This window comes from Oncorhynchus mykiss, chromosome 20 (assembly GCF_057628025.1).
Source record: "Oncorhynchus mykiss isolate SJ-2025 chromosome 20, ASM5762802v1, whole genome shotgun sequence".
NCBI lineage: Eukaryota > Metazoa > Chordata > Actinopteri > Salmoniformes > Salmonidae > Oncorhynchus > Oncorhynchus mykiss.
The window spans coordinates 16388232-16409140 of NC_143041.1; the positions used below are offsets into that span (position 1 = coordinate 16388232).

General features: G+C 44.4%; 1 protein-coding gene across 39 annotated transcripts in view; it reads right to left on the reverse strand.

Moving 5' to 3' along the window:
- Positions 1-10955: 10955 nt before the first annotated feature.
- The window catches only part of nrxn1a (neurexin 1a), a 66972-nt gene continuing 57018 nt past the window's right edge, over positions 10956-20909 (reverse strand). For 30 of the 39 annotated variants that reach the window (XM_090212380.1, XM_090212377.1, XM_090212368.1 and 27 more), the window contains 3 exons: positions 18857-19167; positions 15213-15291; positions 10956-13895 (listed from right to left, as the gene is read on the reverse strand). In XM_090212380.1, the coding sequence (XP_090068506.1) occupies positions 13591-13895; positions 15213-15291; positions 18857-19167 (695 nt within the window). In that variant the 3' untranslated portion in view covers positions 10956-13590. The remainder of the gene's footprint in view (positions 13896-15212; positions 15292-18856; positions 19168-20909) is intronic. The other 9 variants (XM_090212382.1, XM_036955805.2, XM_090212364.1 and 6 more) reach the window with 1 other exon arrangement.

The window sequence follows — 20909 nt, forward strand, 5'->3', positions numbered from 1 at the left end:
TTGGAAAATGGTGTTTCATAAAGAAAGTATTCACATTTTCCAAAATTTTTCACCACCATACATGTTTGTCCTGATTTTTTTCTTTTTTCCGAGTAGGCTGGCTCATAGTAATGGCTGGAACGACGAGAATGGAATGCCATCAAACACATAGAAAACCATGTGTTTGATACCATTGCCAAATTCCGCTCCGGCCATTACCATGACCCCAATTAAAGGAGAATCTCACCCTGGGGGATTCTGGGCTTTTTTTCATACATATTTGCCCAGGAGGAAGGTCTGGGCTTTGCACGCTGAATGATATGATGGTGTACTGACGGGGAGAGAGGCTGAGATCGGAAAATACATGTAGTCCTGCTTTATAACAGTATAACATCTCAAAGGCTATATGTTATACTGATCCCACTATATGTTTTTGTGCTTGTAGATATGGCTGTCCTTGTTCGATAGAGCCATTGAACCTCTTTCAGCTATGTTCTTATCAGAGGATTCATTGCTAAATATACAAGCAAAAACATTTTATTCTCCAGTCTCCGAAAACTACAATTCATGTGGGGTGGTGCTTTGTGCTCTGGCCTGTCCCTCCCACAAGGCAGGCTTTTTTGAAAGGGAGGCAGACACTAACGTCACAATCCTTTGGGCAAAACTAAAAGAACTGACCAGACCACAATGGCTTCAAGTGATTCCTCTGATCAACACAAATTCGACAATGAAGAATTGTTTGATGCTCTGTTAGCTACATGGTGACATTCAACCATACATGTTTCAATCAGAATAAAGCGAAAAGGATTTGAAACAAAGAGTTGGATTTAGCTAGAAGCTCAGCTACAGCTGATGCCAGCACTACTGTAAAAGGGCAGATGACAAATACGGTGGCTAGCTAAGAAAGTCATTTTCCTGCAAGCCACCTAGCTAGCTAGGTAACTTCAGTTTATCTACTGAAACCCATATTGTGTATTGCTGGCTAACATACTACTGTGTTACAGTGGGGGGAAATCAAATTATTTTTCTGATTGCTAACTTAGGTAGCTAGCTAGCTAGCTAAACAACTACAGATAAACATATCTATGGCTAAAAATAGAAGTGGTTTTACAATCAGATATCTATTGTACCTCGATTGTAAAACCTCTTCTCTTTTTATAGATATAGCTACTAAACAGCTACCTACATTACAACCAGCCACCTAAAGCTAGGTTTACCAGCAAACGTTAGCACATGACTGGAGTTGGCTGGCTGGCTAGCTAGCTAGCCTGGCACCTGCTAACTTGTTATGCGCCACGCCTTGCGTTTGTAACTGGTTAGCAAACATGTGTAACATCAGCGACTGTGAACCATTTTACTAGCTAGCTATGTGACGTAATTCAAGAGGGTTGGCATTGGTTATGATTATGACGGTGGAATCTCACAAAATTATAGGCGTGACGCAATATTGGGGGTGTAATCAATGTAATACACACCATCACAATAAATCCATTATTTATTTTAGTCAAGTCTAAAGAAACATTTTGATATGAAGAAAATGTATTTTAGATGAACAGAATATGTTATCTGTCTATGTGCCATGCCATAGGCTGTAGGCTTGTTCATTTAGCTGACAATGTATGCTTATAAATCCTTGGTCATTCTTTTATTCAACATGATTTTATAGTAAGAATAATATAATTTAACTTAGCTGAATAAAATAGAAAGGATATGTTTCCCATTTATTTATTTTATTTTTTACTTGCTATGTTGTATTTACTTCGCCACCATGGTCTTTTTTGCCTTTACCTCCCTTATCTCACCTCATTTGCTCACATTGTATATAGACTCATTTTTCTACTGTATTATTGATCGTATGTTTGTTTTACTCCATGTGTAACTCTGTGTTGTTTTTCGTGTCGAACTGCTTTGCTTTATCTTGGCCAGGTCGCAATTGTAAATTGAGAACTTGTTCTCAACTTGCCTACCTGCTTAAATAAATGTGAAATAAATCAAATAAATATAATTAAGGAGTAGCTACAGTGCCTTGCGAAAGTATTCGGCCCCCTTGAACTTTGCGACCTTTTGCCACATTTCAGGCTTCAAACATAAAGATATAAAACTGTATTTTTTTGTGAAGAATCAACAACAGGTGGGACACAATCATGAAGTGGAACGACATTTATTGGATATTTCAAACTTTTTTAACAAATCAAAAACTGAAAAATTGGGCGTGCAAAATTATTCAGCCCCCTTAAGTTAATACTTTGTAGCGCCACCTTTTGCTGCGATTACAGCTGTAAGTCGCTTGGGGTATGTCTCTATCAGTTTTGCACATAGAGAGACTGAAAATTTTCCCCATTCCTCCTTGCAAAACAGCTCGAGCTCAGTGAGGTTGGCTGGAGAGCATTTGTGAACAGCAGTTTTCAGTTCTTTCCACAGATTCTCGATTGGATTCAGGTCTGGACTTTGACTTGGCCATTCTAACACCTGGATATGTTTATTTTGTAGATTTTGCTTTATGTTTTGGATCATTGTCTTGTTGGAAGACAAATCTCCGTCCCAGTCTCAGGTCTTTTGCAGACTCCATCAGGTTTTCTTCCAGAATGGTCCTGTATTTGGCTCCATCCATCTTCCCATCAATTTTAACCATCTTCCCTGTCCCTGCTGAAGAAAAGCAGGCCCAAACCATGATGCTGCCACCACCATGTTTGACAGTGGGGATGGTGTGTTCAGCTGTGTTGCTTTTACGCCGAACATAACGTTTTGCATTGTTGCCAAAAAGTTCAATTTTGGTTTCATCTGACCAGAGCACCTTCTTCCACATGTTTGGTGTGTCTCCCAGGTGGCTTGTGGCAAACTTTAAACGACACTTTTTATGGATATCTTTAAGAAATGGCTTTCTTCTTGCCACTCTTCCATAAAGGCCAGATTTGTGCAATATACGACTGATTGTTGTCCTATGGACAGAGTCTCCCACCTCAGCTGTAGATCTCTGCAGTTCATCCAGAGTGATCATGGGCCTCATGGCTGCATCTCTGATCAGTCTTCTCCTTGTATGAGCTGAAAGTTTAGAGGGACGGCCAGGTCTTGGTAGATTTGCAGTGGTCTGATACTCCTTCCATTTCAATATTATCGCTTGCACAGTGCTCCTTGGGATGTTTAAAGCTTGGGAAATCTTTTTGTATCCAAATCCGGCTTTAAACTTCTTCACAACAGTATCTCGGACCTGCCTGGTGTGTTCCTTGTTCTTCATGATGCTCTCTGCGCTTTTAACGGACCTCTGAGACTATCACAGTGCAGGTGCATTTATACGGAGACTTGATTACACACAGGTGGATTGTATTTATCATCATTAGTCATTTAGGTCAACATTGGATCATTCAGAGATCCTCACTGAACTTCTGGAGAGAGTTTGCTGCACTGAAAGTAAAGGGGCTTTTGCACGCCCAATTTTTCCGTTTTTGATTTGTTAAAAAAGTTTGAAATATCCAATAAATGTCGTTCCACTTCATGATTGTGTCCCACTTGTTGTTGATTCTTCACAAAAAAATACAGTTTTATATCTTTATGTTTGAAGCCTGAAATGTGGCAAAAGGTCGCAAAGTTCAAGGGGGCCGAATACTTTCGCAAGGCACTGTATGATGAGCATAAAAGTGATCATTTGAAACAGGTTCAATATGACATATTTAGAGTTATTTGGCAACTTTAGTTGTGAATGATACAAACCTTAGAATGTTTTATAAATCAGAACATACACTACATGACCAGAAGTATGTGGACACCTGCTCGTTGAACATCTCATTCCAAAATCATGGTCCTTAATATGTAGTTGGTCCCCCCGTTTGCTGCTATAACAGCCTCCACTTTTCTGGGAAGGCTTTCCACTAGATGTTGGAACATTGCTGCAGGGACTTGCTTCCATTCAGCCACAAGAGCATTAGTGAGGTCGGGTGCTGATGTTGGGCGAAGAGGCATGGCTTGTATAGCAGTGTGATGTTGTTCCCCTAGATTATGCACCAAATTGCACACAAGGACCAATTCAAATAGGCCAGGTCAAGAGGGGATGTTAATTATTTGATAATAATAATAATAATAATTCAGTGTATTTTTAAAATTTAATTACAGCTGCATAGCTAATGTTTTTCTTTGGTGTTCAAACACTTTTTCATATCAATATTGTACATACATGTGATTGTAAAAGTTTTGTATATTTTGGTTTGGCCCATCACGGGTTATCTGTATTTCCATACCCCCTTATTGTTCTATTTTGCCCCATCTTCGGCTAGCAAGGTATGTTGTCCTTGGCTCCGAAATTGTTTAATATAAAACCGTCATAATGTTACACAATGTACTGTTATGCTACCATAAGTTTGTTACTATGTGGATAATAAACTGCTCAAAAAAATAAAGGGAACACTAAAAGAACACATCCTAGATCTGAATGAATGAAATATTCTTATTAAATACTTCTTTCTTTACATAGTTGAATGTGCTGACAACAAAATCACACAAAAATTATAAATGGAAATCAAATTTATCAACCCATGGAGGTCTGGATTTGGAGTCACACTCAAATTAAAGTGGAAAACAACACTACAGGCTGATCCAACTTTGATGTAATGTCCTTAAAACAAGTCAAAATGAGGCTCAGTAGTGTGTGTGGCCTCCACGTGCCTGTATGACCTCCCTACAATGCCTGGGCATGCTCCTGATGAGGTGGCGGATGGTCTCCTGAGGGATCTCCTCCAAGACCTGGACTAAAGCATCCGCCAACTCCTGGCAGTCTGTTGGTGGATGGAGCGAGACATGATGTCCCAGATGTGCTCAAATGGATTCAGGTCTGGGGAACGGGCGGGCCAGTCCATAGCATCAATGCCTTCCTCTTGCAGGAACTGCTGACACACTCCAGCCACATGAGGTCTAGCATTGTCTTGCATTAGGAGGAACCCAGGGCCAACCGCACCAGCATATGGTCTCACAAGGGGTCTGAGGATCTCATCTCGGTACCTAATGGCAGTCAGGCTACCTCTGGCGAGCACATGGAGGGCTGTGCGGCCCCCCAAAGAAATGCCACCCCACACCATGACTGACCCACCGCCAACCGGTCATGCTGGAGGATATTGCAGGCAGCAGAACGTTCTCCACGGCGTCTCCAGACTCTGTCACGTCTGTCTCATGTGCTCAGTGTGAACCTGCTTTCATCTGTGAAGAGCACAGGGCGCCAGTGGTGAATTTGCCAATCTTGGTGTTCTCTGGCAAATGCCAAATGTCCTGCACGGTGTTGGGGAGTAAGCACAACCCCCACCTGTGGACGTCAGGCCCTCATACCACTGTTTCTGACCGTTTGAGCAGACACATGCACATTTGTGGCCTGCTGAAGGTCATTTTGCAGGGCTCTAGCAGTGCTCCTCCTTGCAGAAAGGCAGAGGTAGCGGTCCTGCTGCTGGGTTGTTGCCCTCCTACGGCCTCCTCCACGTCTCCTGATGTACTGGCCTGTCTCCTGGTAGCTCCTCCATGCTCTGGACACTACGCTGACAGACACAGCAAACCGTCTTGCCACAGCTCGCATTGATGTGCCATCCTGGATGAGCTGCACTACCTGAGCCACTTGTGTGGGTTATAGACTCCGTCTCATGCTACCACTAGAGTGAAAGCACCGCCAGCATTCAAAAGTGACCAAAACATCAGCCAGGAAGCATAGGAACTGAGAAGTGATCTGTGGTTATCACCTGCAGAACCACTCCTTTATTGGGGGTGTCTTGCTAATTGCCTATAATTTCCACCTGTTGTCTATTCCATTTGCACAACAGCATGTGAAATGTATTGTCAATCAGTGTTGCTTCCTAAGTGGACAGTTTGATTTCACAGAAGTGTGATTGACTTGGAGTTACATTGTGTTGTTTGTGCTCCCTTTATTTTTTTGAGCAGTGTATAAAGATTTATGTCAACAAGTTTCACAAAGCTCGCTAACTAGGGTATCTATTGTAACTTGTGAGTTCTTGGGACAGTGTTTGAGTGAGTGTCCATGTGCTTGCGCAGGTGCCTGAGAGCTAGAACTGCACAAAGGGTTAACATAATGTGTGTTGTCTCTTCGTGTACAGGGCAAATAAAAATAATTCCCTTTGCAGACCCTAAATTTATAAAAAATAAAAACGGAAATATATACATAAGTATTCAAACCCTTTACTCAGTACTTGGTTGAAACACCTTTGGCAGCGATTACAGCCTCAGTCTTCTTGGGTATGATGCTACAAACTTGCTACAAACAGCTGAAAATCATCTGCCACCACCATCCTTCACCGTAGGGAATGTGCCAGGTTTCCTCCAGACGTGACGCTTGGCATTCAGGCCAAAGAGTTCAATCTTGGTTTCCTCAGACCAGAGAATCTTGTTTCTCTAGGTCTGAGAGTCCTTTAGGTGCCTTTTGGCAAACTCCAAGCGGGCTGTCATGTGCCTTTTACTGAGGAGTGGCTTCCATCTGCCTACTACCATAAAGACCTGACTGGTGGAGGGCTGCAGAGATGGTTGTCCTTTTGGAAGGTTATCCCATCTCCACAGAGGAACTCTGGAGCTCTGTCAGAGTGACCATCGGGTTCTTGGTCACCTCCCTGACCAAGGCCCATCTCCCCTGATTGCTCAATTTGGCCTGGCGGTCAGCTCTAGGAAGAGTCTTGGTGGTTCTAAACTTCTTCCATTTAAGAATGGATGCCACTATGTTCTTGGGACCTTCAATGCTGCAGACATGTTTTGGTAGCCTTCCCCAGATCTATGCCTCGACACAATCCTGTCTTGGAGCTCTACGGACAATTCCTTCAACCTCATGGCTTGTTTTTGTTTTTTTACATGCGCTGTCAACTGTGGGACCACATGTGTGTTCCTTTCCAAATAATGTCTAATCAATTGAATTTACCACAGGTAGACTCCAATCAAGTTGTAGAAACATCTCAAGGATGATCAATGGAACATGATGCACCTGAGCTCAATTTCAAGTCTCATAGCAAAAGGTCTGAATACTTATGTAAATAAGGGATTTCTGTTTTTTATTATTATTACATAAATAATGTGAAAATTTCTAAAAAAAAAAATGTCTAAAAAACTATTTTTGCTTTGTCATTGTGGGGTATTGTGTGTAGATTGATGAGGAAAACAATGGACGTAATCAATTTTAGAATAAGGCAGTAACGTAACAAAATGTGGAAAAAGTCAAGGGGTCTGAATACTTTCCGAAGGCACTGTATGTGTGTGTAAGGTGTGTGTAGGCGTGTGTTCTCTATCCTTACAGAGGTCTATAGGGAATGCCTACCAGCGTGAGGTGCATGTAAGGCGTGTCTGAACTCTGGTTTTACAGCGGCCTACGTATGGCGTGTCATTCAGCGTAAGTGCAGTTGTGTATGTTTAAGGTGTGTGGGTATAAGTAGTGATGGTAGCTGAATACTCTGTTCTTACAGAGGTCTGGGGGGCATGCCGTTGAGGGTGAGGTGTGTGTAAAGCAGGGGTGTCAGACTAATTTTGCCCTGGGGGCCGCATTCGGCCTTCAACAAGTGACACGGATCCCTCCGGAACTGTCATTATGCACACCTGGTCCCTATTCCCATTGATTAGTAATTGTATAAGTGTGCCCTTTGTTTACCATTGTCCTGTCGATTATTGTTCCCATGTCCGTTGGTCGTGTGAGTACCTGTGCTGTGTTGTTTTGCCTTTCTTGCCACTTGTATTGCGCAGATGATTATGGGTCTCGTCCCGTGTGGTAGTCATTGTGTGCTTGTGTGTGTTCGGGCCTCGTCCCGTGAATTTATTAGAGGCACTCCTCGCTCTGTGCGTGTTTGTTTGGTCTTCGTCCCCGTGCCTTTACATGGCACGCTGTAATTTGGGTCAATAAAAACCTCTATTACGCATTCCTGCGCCTGTCTTCCGATCCCTTTACCAACGTGACAACAAGGTCCGGAGGGCCGCACTTTTCAGAAAATAGTCCTCTGTCCATTGTTTTGGGGATTTTCGATGCTCTCTGACTGTCTAACTTTCATTTTGGTGATTATTAGCAAGCTGGACACAGTCGATAAACAGTATGAATATACAATAGGTCCATTACCCTTCCTACACAGTTTCGATTTGGTTTTAGTCATTGTAAAGTATATGGAGTTTGTTTTTACATCAGCAGATGTCACAAAGTGTTTATACAGAAACCCAGCCTAAAACCCCCAAAGAGCAATACAGATGTAACATTTCTGAACTTGTTTTTGATTTGTTGTTATTACGGGGCTATTGTGTGTAGATTGATGAGGAAACAAATAAATGTAATCCATTTTAGAATAAGGCTGCAGCATAACACAATGTGGAAAATATTATTAACTACAACACAGTAACTAACCAACAGTCACTACAGTGTGGTAACTATGAACCCTGCCCTGATCTCCATGTTCAATCAGCAACACATCTCCTCCACCAAGTCAATAAATAATGAAAAAAAGGTAGCGATAGCATCAAAAGGAACACGATGTCCTCTGGAAAAAAACGCACACAGGTGCTTCAGCATTGCCCTCACTCCTCTATCCAGATACTCATCCCTCCATTCCTTTCTCCGTCTCTCTACGGTCAGCAGTGTGTGTGAGTTTGAGAGCGAGAGAGACAGTGTGCGAGAAAGAGTGTGTTAAAGAGAGACAGAGATTGAAAGAGGCTGCGGTTTCTTCCTGTGGTGGTGTGCGTCTGTGTGTGATGGTGGTCACAGTGTGACATAGACCTTGGGAGATGGGGTTGATTAGCTGTTCACTTATCCACCAATCCCCTGGATCGCTACCCTTTGCCCCGTTCCCCTAAATCCAGAGGATCTTGTGGATATCTACTGCGACCAGGGAGTGTGTTTAGCCTGCTTGTATGTGTGTGTCTGAGGGAAACAATGTGGACATAATGTTCTCTAACACAAAACTCATAAAATGGTTATTAGGTAGTAACCCTTTTTGGTTCCAGGTAGTACTATTTTGGGTTCCATGTAGAACCCTCCGTTCTACATGGAGGGTTTTTACCTGAAACCAAAAAGAGGGAGAGAGAGAATGGGATAGAGGGAGGATAAAGGAATATTTCGGACCAAGGCGCAGCGTGAGTATAGGTCCACATACTTTTAACCTCCGTGAAACAAACAAAACAAAGAAACAACGAAACGTGAAGTCATGACGTGCACACAGGCAACTAAACACAAACAATATCCCACAAAACACAGGTGGTGAAATGGCTACCTAAATATGATCACCAATCAGAGGCAACGATAAACAGCTGCCTCTAATTGGGAACCATATTAGCACCAAGATAGACATACTAGAACACACCCTAGTCACGCCCTGACCTACTACACCATAGAGAACCAAGGTCTCTCTGAAACCAAATGGGGAGGGTGGGGGGTAATTAGTGTCGGCGGTGGCTCCGGTGCAGGTCGTAGCCCCCGCCCAGACCCCGGATCCGGCCATGGTGCCGGGCTGAATGCCGTGCCTGGACTGGGCATCGGCGCAGAGGAAGGCTCCTGCCCTGGAGCTGGACCGGATGCCTTGCCTAGAAGCTCCGGACCGTTGGCCATCGCGGGAGGTTCTGGACCGTTGACCGTCGCGGGAGGTTCTGGACCGTTGACCGTCGCGGGAGGTTCTGGACCGTTGACCGTCGCGGGAGGTTCTGGACCGTTGACCGTCGCGGGAGGTTCTGGACCGTTGACCATCGCAGGAGGTTCCCGACTGTGAACCGTCGCCGGAAGCTCTGGAATGTGAACCGTCACCGGAAGCTCTCGACTGTGAATGCGCACTGGAGGCCTAGTGCGTGGAGCCGGCACCGGTGATACCGGACTGGTGACACACACTTCAGGGCGAGTGTGGGGATGGCACAGGACGTACCGGACTGGGGAGGCGCACTTGAGAGCTGGTGCGTGGAGCCGGCACAGATGGCACTGGACTGATGACCCGCTCTTCAGGAAGGGTGCGGAGAGCTGGCACAGGACTCACCAGACTGCTGACAGGCTCTTCAGGTCAGATGCCATGCAGAACACACCTACATAACATTTCGCTCATCTTTCTCTCAACTTCTCCATCGCCTCCCTGACGGTCTCTGTCTCTTCCCGCGGCTCAGCTGCCAGCTCCATGTGCCCCCCCCCCACAAAAAATCTTGGGGTTTCTTTGGCAGCGGACTGACAACACGCTCCTCATGGCGAGTGCGAGAAACTGGCACAGGACATACCGGGCTGGGGAGGTGCACTGGAGATCTGGTGCGTGGAGCCGGCACAGATGGCACTGGACTGATGACCCGCTCTTCAGCCCGCCAGAGCTGCAGCCTACTCCTTGCTAACCCCTCTCTCCGGTATCCTTCCTCACATTGTTCCATCGACTCTCAGGCGGGCTCTGGCACTCTCCTCGGCTCGACCGGCAACCCCTATTGTCCCCCCCAAAACAAACCTTGGGGTTTTTGTGGCCGTGGTCCTCGGTGTCGTCGCTGTCCTTCCATGCTCCTTGGCGACTCCCGCCAAGGAAGGGTCTTGTGTCCTTCCATGATTTCCTCCCATGTCCAACTCCTTGGCACGCTGCTTGGTCCTTGCGTGGTGGGATATTCTGTCACGATCGTCGTAATGAGCAGACCAAAGCGCAGCGTGAGTAAAGTTCCACATCTTTTTAATCTCCGTGAAACAAACAAAACAATAAAGAAACAACGAAACGTGAAGTCATGACGTGCACACAGGCAACTAAACACAAACAATATCCCACAAAACACAGGTGGGGAAATGGCTACCTAAATATGATCACCAATCAGAGGCAACAATAAACAGCTGCCTCTAATTGGAAACCATATTAGCACCAAGATAGAAATAGACATACTAGAACACCCCCTAGTCACGTCCTGACCTACTTCACCATAGAGAACCAAGGGGTCTCTATGGTCAGGGCGTGACAATATTGTTGTGTAGGAAATTTGCTAAATAACTTCACTTATGTCATATTTTTGAATAGAAGAGAATATAATAAAAGTTAAGGTAACTTCACTTGGGTAATATTTTATTGACTCGTTTGATCTTCAAAACTATTTTTCATAATAAAGTTCCACTTTATGTTCTTCAAAGAACTGTAACAATAAAAATAAAAGTAAAATACTGTAGAAAAATTGTATATATATAAAATCAAAAGGCTAAATGAACACTTAGATGAAGAACACCACAGTTCAATGCTCCTCCTTCACTTCAGATAGAAACAGAGAGAGGAGAAAGGGAGAAAGAAAGAGGAAGAGAGGCGTCGACGAGAGGGAGAGAAGAACAGAGAGAAATAGGGATAAAGGGATAGATAAAGAGAAGGAATCAATTAGTTACATTTTTCTGTCAAATTTTTAGGTTTTATTACTACTATGTCTTTAATGCTTTATGTCCCGCCCCCAGTCTGATTCCCATGCATGTGATTGGTTGGCAATATTGCTTGGATGACCCGGGGGAGCGTGCTTGCCGACAAAAGCTAGAAATACAATGTCCAGATTAGTCACAATGGAGACTACTGCCTGTTCTGGACAGTGAATTTCTATCTACTCTGTTCTTACAGTAGGTTTGTGTCTCAAATGGCACCCTATTTCCTGTGCACTACTTTTGATCAGAGCCATGTAGTTTTAGGGTTAGCACTAATAGTGCACTACTTTAAACATCTGCCATTTGAGACCTACACAGTCTTACATGCACTGAATGACATCATAGTCACACCTTTAACCTTCTCCACAGAGCCCACCCCCACCCCCCCTACTCCTGGCTGGCTGGAATTGATCACATGGACAACGAGAGGGACAATCAACCAATGTGAACACACAGGATGCTCGGAGAGGGAGGGCCAATGAAAGTAAAGCAACTCAAATTCTATTAGCCAATGGCATCATGAACAGCTCTATCATTATAGAAACACATGATAACACTTAGTATTCTGTTTTTGAATATTTTACAGACATTTTTTTTTTGTAATATAAAACGTTCATCAGAGCACGTATAGTTGTCTATAGGACAGACTTTAAAACGGGGCTGGGCCTGTGGCAGGAGGACATACCCAGCCTTTACACCAGGGTTACTCACTAAACCACAATCCAAAACAAACACACCAACCTGGCTCTCAGAGACCCTGGAGCCTGGTCACACTCTGCTGTGTGTTGGAAGGGATGGAACGTTGTTGTGTGTACAGCATTTGTCCTGTCTTCTTATTGATGATTGCTATATGATGTTAGTTCTGAAGTTAGCTTATCCTGTTGTGTTGTCTGTCTGTCACTATTAAGCCCTGTAATAATTGGCCCTCGGGTGGTGGATCATGTGGTAGGCTTCGGTGAGCCAGGTGGTCGGTTATTATAAGCCCAGGTGGTGGATCATGTGGTAGGCTTCGGTGAGCCAGGTGGTTGGTTATTATAAGCCCAAGTGGTGGATCATGTGGTAGGCTTCGGTGAGCCAGGTGGTCGGTTATTATAAGCCCAGGTGGTGGATCACGTGGTAGGCTTCGGTGAGCCAGGTGGTAGGTTATGGCTGTACTGGGTTTAGGAGTAACCCCTGTAGTCTCTGCTCTGTTAGAAACACATGGAGTAAGATAATTCAACGTGCAACAATTTCCCCAAAGAGTCTAAACTGCCCACATGTTCATCCTCATTCTTCTTTTTCTTCATCATCGACTTCAGCATTATCATAATAATATCATCATTATCGCAGATATCGTTGCCACCGGTCAGGGATGAAGCTCTGGTAATGAAGCTCTTGTGGTGTTGTAGGAGGTGTGAGTGTGTGTGTTGTGTGTTGTGTAGGTAGGTAGGTAGGTAGTTCTGGTGTCTCTGGTCTCCTCTCCAGAGTCAAAGTCTCTCGTTTTCATAGTCTGGATGGGTTGATACAACGTTGTAACGTTGTATAACGTTTGAAAATAAATGTCCCGGCAACATTTCAAACACACACAGCTCCCTTTTCCTCGTACACGCCCTACTCCGTCCCTCCCCAGCGAGTCGGGCAAACAGAGCCACCATGGCAACCCTGGTGGGTGTGACTCTTCCGGTCTTATTGGCGTGGTAACGTCCATTCTGCTGACTGGTGGGCTAGGGTTAGGGGCAGGGTTCAGGTAATCTGGTGTTCCCCCATTGGACAACACCAGCCTTACACAAAATTGAAACTGGGAGTTTATCAGGGTGTTAATCTGGATATACTGATTTTCACTCCGTACGACAGAACACTAGTGTTTTCTTTAGGTGTTCTTTCCCAGTCTGCCCCCTGCCCCCTCCTCTCTCTGAGTCTACAGGACAGTTTATAGCAGGGAGAGACAGGGGCTAGTCCTTGAAAAAAAACTGCTCTTTACTGGTCCTGTACCAGGAGTCTACCTGGTGATTACTCTGCTTGTCATTACGGTTATTCTGGTCGAACACAGGCCTCACACAGAGAGGATGTGGTTAGTGGTTATTATTACTGTACAGGATGGGTCTCTGCCCCCATGGCAGTCTCTTTGTCTCTGTGTGTTTCTTTTGTGTGTGTGTGTGTGTGTGTGTGTGTGTGTGTGTGTGTGTGTGTGTGGGCGTCTCAGGGCATGTCCTCCTGTATGTGTGCATATGTCTGTATAAGTGTAGATGTGTATATGTGTATATGTAAATGTCATAAGGGTGTCCCTCCAATCCTCACACGTAGTACTCCTTGTCTTTGTTCTTCTTGTTCTTGGAGATCTTGGCGATGCCCAGCGGCTTGTCCTTGGTGCTGCCGTTAGGCTGGGTGGCAGAGTTACTGATGTAGTTGCGGCTCTCGTCCACGTGGTACGAGCCCTCGTCGCGGTTGCGGTACTTGTACATGGCGTAGAGCAGGATAAGGATGCAGAGGGCGGCGGCCGCCACGATGCCCACCACCATGCCGGTGGTGCTGCTGGACTCCCTCACTCCCTCTGATGTCCCTGGGAACGGCTTGACCTCCGGGAGAGGGGGGTGGGCTGCTGGAGGGAGGATGACGGGAGAGGGGGAGGGAAAGGGGGACAGTGAGAGTTGTCTGCATTGTCCAACATTTTTCTCCATGTTAGTTGCCATCATTGTCCATCTTTCTGTTTAGTCTGCAGTTGTTTTTGCTTTGGTTTTTGTTCTGTTTGAAACTGTAAAGCGTATTTGGATTCTTGAAAAGCTCTATATAAATTCCATGTATTATTAGTATTATTCATGGAAAATGATATAGAACAGTGCTCCATAGTTTCACTTGCATTAATTGCGCAAGTGTGTGATCTCAGGATAAACCTAACGCACATTAAACCTAAATGTTTCTCTAGTCTACTAGTTGTACTGTAAGTGTGTGAGGGTAGTAAATGTTTCTCCAGTCTACTAGCCATACTGTTAGTGTGTGAGGGTAGTACATTTTTAACCAGTCTACTAGCCATACTGTTAGTGTCTGAGGGTAGTAAATGTTTCTCTAGTCTACGGGCCATACTGTTAGTGTCTGAGGGTAGTAAATGTTTCTCTAGTCTACGGGCCATACTGTTAGTGTCTGAGGGTAGTAAATGTTTCTCTAGTCTACGGGCCATACTGTTAGTGTCTGAGGGTAGTAAATGTTTCTCTAGTCTACTAGTCATACTGTTAGTGTGTGAGGGTAGTACATTTTTAACCAGTCTACTAGCCATACTGTTAGTGTCTGAGGGTAGTAAATGTTTCTCTAGTCTACGGGCCATACTGTTAGTGTCTGAGGGTAGTAAATGTTTCTCTAGTCTACGGGCCATACTGTTAGTGTCTGAGGGTAGTAAATGTTTCTCTAGTCTACGGGCCATACTGTTAGTGTCTGAGGGTAGTAAATGTTTCTCTAGTCTACTAGTCATACTGTTAGTGTGTGAGGGTAGTACATTTTTAACCAGTCTACTAGCCATACTGTTAGTGTCTGAGGGTAGTAAATGTTTCTCTAGTCTACGGGCCATACTGTTAGTGTGTGAGGGTAGTAAATGTTTCTCCAGTCTACTAGTCATACTGTTAGTGTTTGAGGGTAATAAATGTTTTTCAATTCAATTAGACATAGTGTTAGTGTGTGAGGGAATAAAATGTTTCTCCAGTCTACTAGCCATACTGTTAGTGTGTGAGGGTAGTAAATGTTTCTCTAGTCAACTAGCCATACTGTTAGTGTCTGAGGGTAGTAAATGTTTCTCTAGTCAACTAGCCATACTGTTAGTGTCTGAGGGTAGTAAATGTTTCTCCAGTCTACTAGCCATACTGTTAGTGTGTGAGGGTAGTAGTGTGGTAGTACAGTAGTAGTATGTACTGTATATGGTATATATTACCAGAGCTGGGGTCACATGGGTCAATGTCCTCGTCATCACTGGGACACTCAGCTGATGCCACCAGCAGGTCGTCTGTCGACTGGAGAGAGACAATGTATCATTAAACACACACTTTTGTTTTTTGTAATACTTATGGATCACTGGAGCCTTTCATGTACATGTTATTGACGTGTAAAGTATTTTCAGAGAGCTCCTCTCTTTCTGCAAACAGAACACAAAAAACTCTCAACTTGAAGGCAAATATACTTTGGATTTACAGAAATCTATATGTTTTTTCCCCGGGTCCTGGCAAACTTCCAAACTGCCAAATTGTGAAGAGAGAGGTGGAGAGAAAGCGAGAGAACGGAAGTTAGATAGACAGAAGAGGAGGAGAGAGGTGTTGGTTACGAGCTGGGATCTAATCACAAGGGATCACATATCCATCTCCTCCTCCTCCGGCTCTCCCCTTCCTCATCTTCTCCCACATTCCTTCCCACTTTCTTCCTCCCCTTTCTCCTTCCTCTTCCCCTGGTCCACTGATGTGCTGATTGCTGATCTATGAGGACTGTGTGTACATATAAGTTAACTATAATAAAGTGACTAACCAACAGTGTACCGTACAGTAACTATGAATCCTTCATGTCCATGCCCTGCTCTCTGAGCAACACAAGTTGGGAAGATGCTCCTTTGGCCAATCCCCCTCCTTCCTCACTCTCTCTCAGCTGAACAATGCCTCTCCACTTCCTCTCCGCCTCCACCCTTTCTCTCATTGGCAGCGCCCTCTCTCTTCCCCTACTCTCCCGCCTGTTGCCGTGGCAACTCTAAGTTCAGGCCGTTAAAACGAAGGGCGTGTTTCACTGAGAGACCTGAAACACTGGCACTCACCACCAGACAGAAAGAGAGAGATTATCAGGGCGTTAATCTGGACTCCATATATGACAGAAGACTAGCGTTCTGTGTTATTTCCCAGTGAGAGAGAGAGGATAAGAGAGAGAGAGAGAGAGAGAGAGGATAAGAGAGAGAGAGAGAGGGAGAGAGAGAGAGAGAGAGTGATGTAAGTAATGGAGGTAGGGAGAGAAAAAGAAAGAGCTGTGTTGGGAGAGAGACAGATGGAAGAAGAGAAAGAGATGGAGGAAGAGAGTCATGGAGGGAGAGATGGACAAAGGATAGGACAAGGAAAAGCATGAGGAGAGAAGGAAGGAGAGATCAAAGTGTTGCAGCTTAAGTTAACGTCATGCTAATTGAGTGTGCATATTCATGAGTTTGTTAAACATCGCCTGCTTCGACTTTACAGCTGAGAAATGTGTGTGTGTGTGCATAAGCGTGTGTGTTTGTGTGGGAGCGAGAGTGTGAGTGCATGTTTTAAACCCACACAGAGTCCGCGGTGTATTAAAATGGGAGAGTGATGCATTGCAGTAGTCATAACTAACCTCAGTATGGGAACTGGAGAGAACAGCAGAACCAAATCTAGAACAGGTCTAGAACCCAACATAGAACAGGACTAGAACCCACAAACACCCTCACAAAAAATCTATGCAAATACATTTAGCGTAATGCATCCCAAGATAACAGAAATGCAGCACTATTGAAGTCTAGTAAAAGGCACTATAGAAGCTAACCTCGCATTAATGGCTACATCAGCCAGGTACTTCTTGCAACGATGTGATAGATTTCACATTTGCTAATTAGACAATCAAAAATCCCGGGAGAAAAGTAAACATAACGCTGTCTGCTTATAGGGTGCCCATGATCCCAATTGCCTGAGCGTGATTGGTCAAGAGCAACTCTAAGCAGATGTGTATGTTTCGATGAACGCCCTTTCGACACCTTTAACTGTAACCCCTCCAAACTCTATTCCAGACGGATTCTAATGACTCCGACTCATTCTAGACTCCAAACGGAACAGTCTCCTCAGCTGACCTCTACTCACATGTCAATCAAACTACAGACCTGCCAATCAAACCACAGCCCTTTAAGTTGCCAATTAAAAGTGAGCCAAGTCTGTTCCACTGATGCACACTCACACTCCTGAACAATGCATGCCAACCTCTTCCTATAGCCTCATCTCTTTTTCTCTCCCGTCTTCCGTCTCTCCTCTACAGCCTTATCTCTCCCTCTCTTTGTCTGGCAGCGATGCATGCCACCTTCCAGCACAGACGAAGAAAGGTAGAGAGCGAGAGATAAAGCAAGAGGGGAAGAGAAAATCGAAAAGGAAAGAGACGGATAGCGAAAGAAAGAGGGAGAGAGGAAAAGGGAGAGATGGAGAGATGAAGGCGAAAGATGGTATCATGCTGAAGGAGTAAAATCAGTACCTGAGCAGCCGAACAATGCCAGCGAGCGTCCATGCCTGCCTGACTGCCTAGCTCACACATAACACACACACGGTGTACGCACACTGCTCTACTTCAACACACACACACTCTGTTGGCTGCAGCTCTGTCAGCACGGAGAGAAGAGGAGCTATTCTGCATATGTACTGATACACTGACTACCTACCACTGCTGAGAGAGAGAGAGAGAGAGAGAGAGAGAGAGAGAGAGAGAGAGAGAGAGAGAGAGAGAGAGAGAGAGAGAGAGAGAGAGAGAGAGAGAGAGAGAGAGAGAGAGAGAGAGAGAGAGAGAGAGAGAGAGAGAGAGAGAGAGAAAGAGAGAGTGATGCTTCTACCCATATAACACACATGGACACACACACACAAAAACACACCGATAACACCCAAACTAAACTGAGCAAAGTGAGTCAGAGCAGACTGTAGCAAAACACAAACACACACTATTTTACATTATAAATAACTCTTTATTTCCTAGGAGAGAGTCTCACTAAACTCATGGCAGCAGGAAGAAACACATCAAACACACTCAAAATCACCGCACACACACACACACACACACACGTCACATGTACACAATCACAAAATCGATTAACCATTAAGTGGTTTCACTGCTCCTCCCTCTGCTGCAACCGACTGTAACTAAGTACAGCCTATATGTTACCTCTATATGTTTGTGTGTGTCCATGAACACTTGTTGAATACAGCTTGGTTGCTAGGTAACCCCAGCAGCAGATTAGTGTTTCTTATTAAACACACACTCACTGCAACACACACACACACACGCATGCACACACACACACTGCAGCATATCGAGCATACATTCTGTCTGACCTAGTTCCCATCTTGGGATATTGACTCATTTGCAATGCTCTCTGCAAACCAGTTACACCACCAACTACACACACACACGTCTGAAGTGTAAAAAGGAACACTGTGTCTCACTCCATCACTCAAACCCTCCATCCATCTAGATATATTATTGATGCCTGAGGCTCTGCTCACAGCTCTGCATTCCATTATTTATGTCTGAGGTATTCACAAAGGAGCTATACACTTTGGAGCACGAGAGTGAGAGTGAGAGTGAGAGAGAGAGAAAGAATATCTAAGAGGGTTCACTATCTCCATGGCAACTCGCATCATTGGAAATGATTATTTTTTAGAGTGCGTCAGACTATTTCATAACCCAGAATCCCTCTCCACACACAAACAAAGAGAGCCTGTTCACCATAACCTCCTGACAGGTAATAGCAGATACAGTTTATAGTATAGTATCTGTGAGGTTATGATTTGCTCAATTAGCCTGTTTATGCCTTAGTGTCATAGATTAGTTTCCTACCTGCTGCGTAGCTCCTCCTCCTTGCTTCCTGTTTGTGGCGGTTGTCGTGGTGATGTCGCCGGCATTGGCGGCAGGGTCTGATCGGTTTGCCCCGGCGGCAGCGCTGGATTGGGGCGTGATGGAGGAGGGCATGTCCCCAACCAATCGCGTGCTGCCCTCCAGGCGGATGTGGGCGTGTCCTTCGGCGGCCATGTTGAGTATCTTCAGTCCGTTGTAGTAGAGACCGGCCATCTGACCCTGGAACTGACCTGCTTCCTTTCCTCTTCCTACCGTCACCGTTGTCTGGCTGTTGAAGATGGTCAGCTGGCGGCCTGGACACACACACACACAAACACACAGACACACACACGCATACATATGAGTCGCCGGTGTGATGATAATATACACGTTAATCGGAATGTTAGCGTGTTGTAAGTATGAACAAAGGCTGAGATGTACTGTGGAAATGGGGGGCTGGAGGAAGAGAGGAGGAGGAAAATGAAAGGAAGAGTAGGATGAAGAGAGAGGACATGAGATAGCTGAGAGATGGTTGCTCTTGGAGACGCATCAGGAGCAAGTCATCATGTTGATCGGACATATCGATTGATTTCCCTCAGAATATGGTTATTACAGCCTTATGAAGCCCTAAGAAGCCAAATGAAGCATTATAAAGCCATATGAAGCTCTATGAAGCATGCACAGGTCATAGCTTTGTCTCTGGTCACTGGTAAAGGGACTTCAGGTATTTAAAGGAGCTCTGCTGAAGTTTGAGGTTAATAAAAAAACTATGCATTTAACATCTCTCAAGTCTTACAAGTAATATCTGATTATGAACTTTGTTCAACACTGATATGTGGTATCACTTCAGAATGACTCCTCGCAATAAAGCATTTATATAATGGAGGAGTAAATAGTTTATTCATCATTTATTGATCATTACTCCCACATTTGTACATTTTTAGTAACCTAGTTATTCACACATTTCTAAACCCCTTTTAACATATTTAATATTGACTCATAAAGGCCATTCAGAAGATGTTTCATATATGTCCTTATAAACCATTTACTAATCATCAGTCAACTCTTTGCATGGCCTCGTCTTAAGTGTGGGCTATTTATACTTTATAGATACTTTATAAACATCTTGAGTGACTGGTGTACTTTCTCACAGAAAGATGGACATGCCATTGGTAGACATTCTAACAGTGGTTGATGCTCCTTAAGGTCTCAAAATGCCCCCCCCCCCTAGGACATATCAGTGGTTAAACAACAAGCATTAAATAAAGAGGACGTTCAAGAAAATATATTGAACATTTTATTCCAAAAGTCACAATTGTAATGTGTAACTTGAGTAAAATATGGTAACATAGGCATTTCTTGGCAGTGACTTTTCTACCAAAACCAAAGTGTGGATTGCAGTCACTCCTTAGAGCAGTGTAATCTTAGAATTTGGTCAGCTCCGTGGGTCCACACGTGTTAGAAATCGCCACCCTCGCAAAAGGAAACCCTCAGCCAACGGCCCCACCCGCTAATTTCCCCGCGTGCATGAAGCAGTCAAAGTTAAAGCACCGCTTTCACCCAATCCTGGTGCGGCCAAATAACCAGTGACGAAAACCCAAACACCAGAACTACCGCGGCTTGTTATCCCACACGTTCCATGCCGTCGCGGGAGATTCCGGTTAAACGGCAGAATGATTCCATGAAAGATGAGGAGCAGTCCGTAGACTGCTGACGAGGTAAAGGAAACAAATATCTGAATACATTATCGTGCTGAACTATTCAATTACGCTTAAAGGAGTTACTACCTTTTAAAAGCCCAGTAGAGGTACAGCCAAACAAAGCCATGTGTGAACATAGTCTGTGGTTAAAAGACTGAAGCACTGGAAGCATTTAAAGGTCCAATTCAGGCGTTTTGTATCTCAATACAGCCTAAAATCATTTCTGGGTAACTGTGTACCTTACTGTTATCAGTTTTCCCCTCCCCACTCAGACCACTCACAGACAGTCGTAGCTAAATTCTTGTTTGAGAAATTGCTCTTTGTTGTTTTTGTTCATTTTTGACCATTTTAATTGA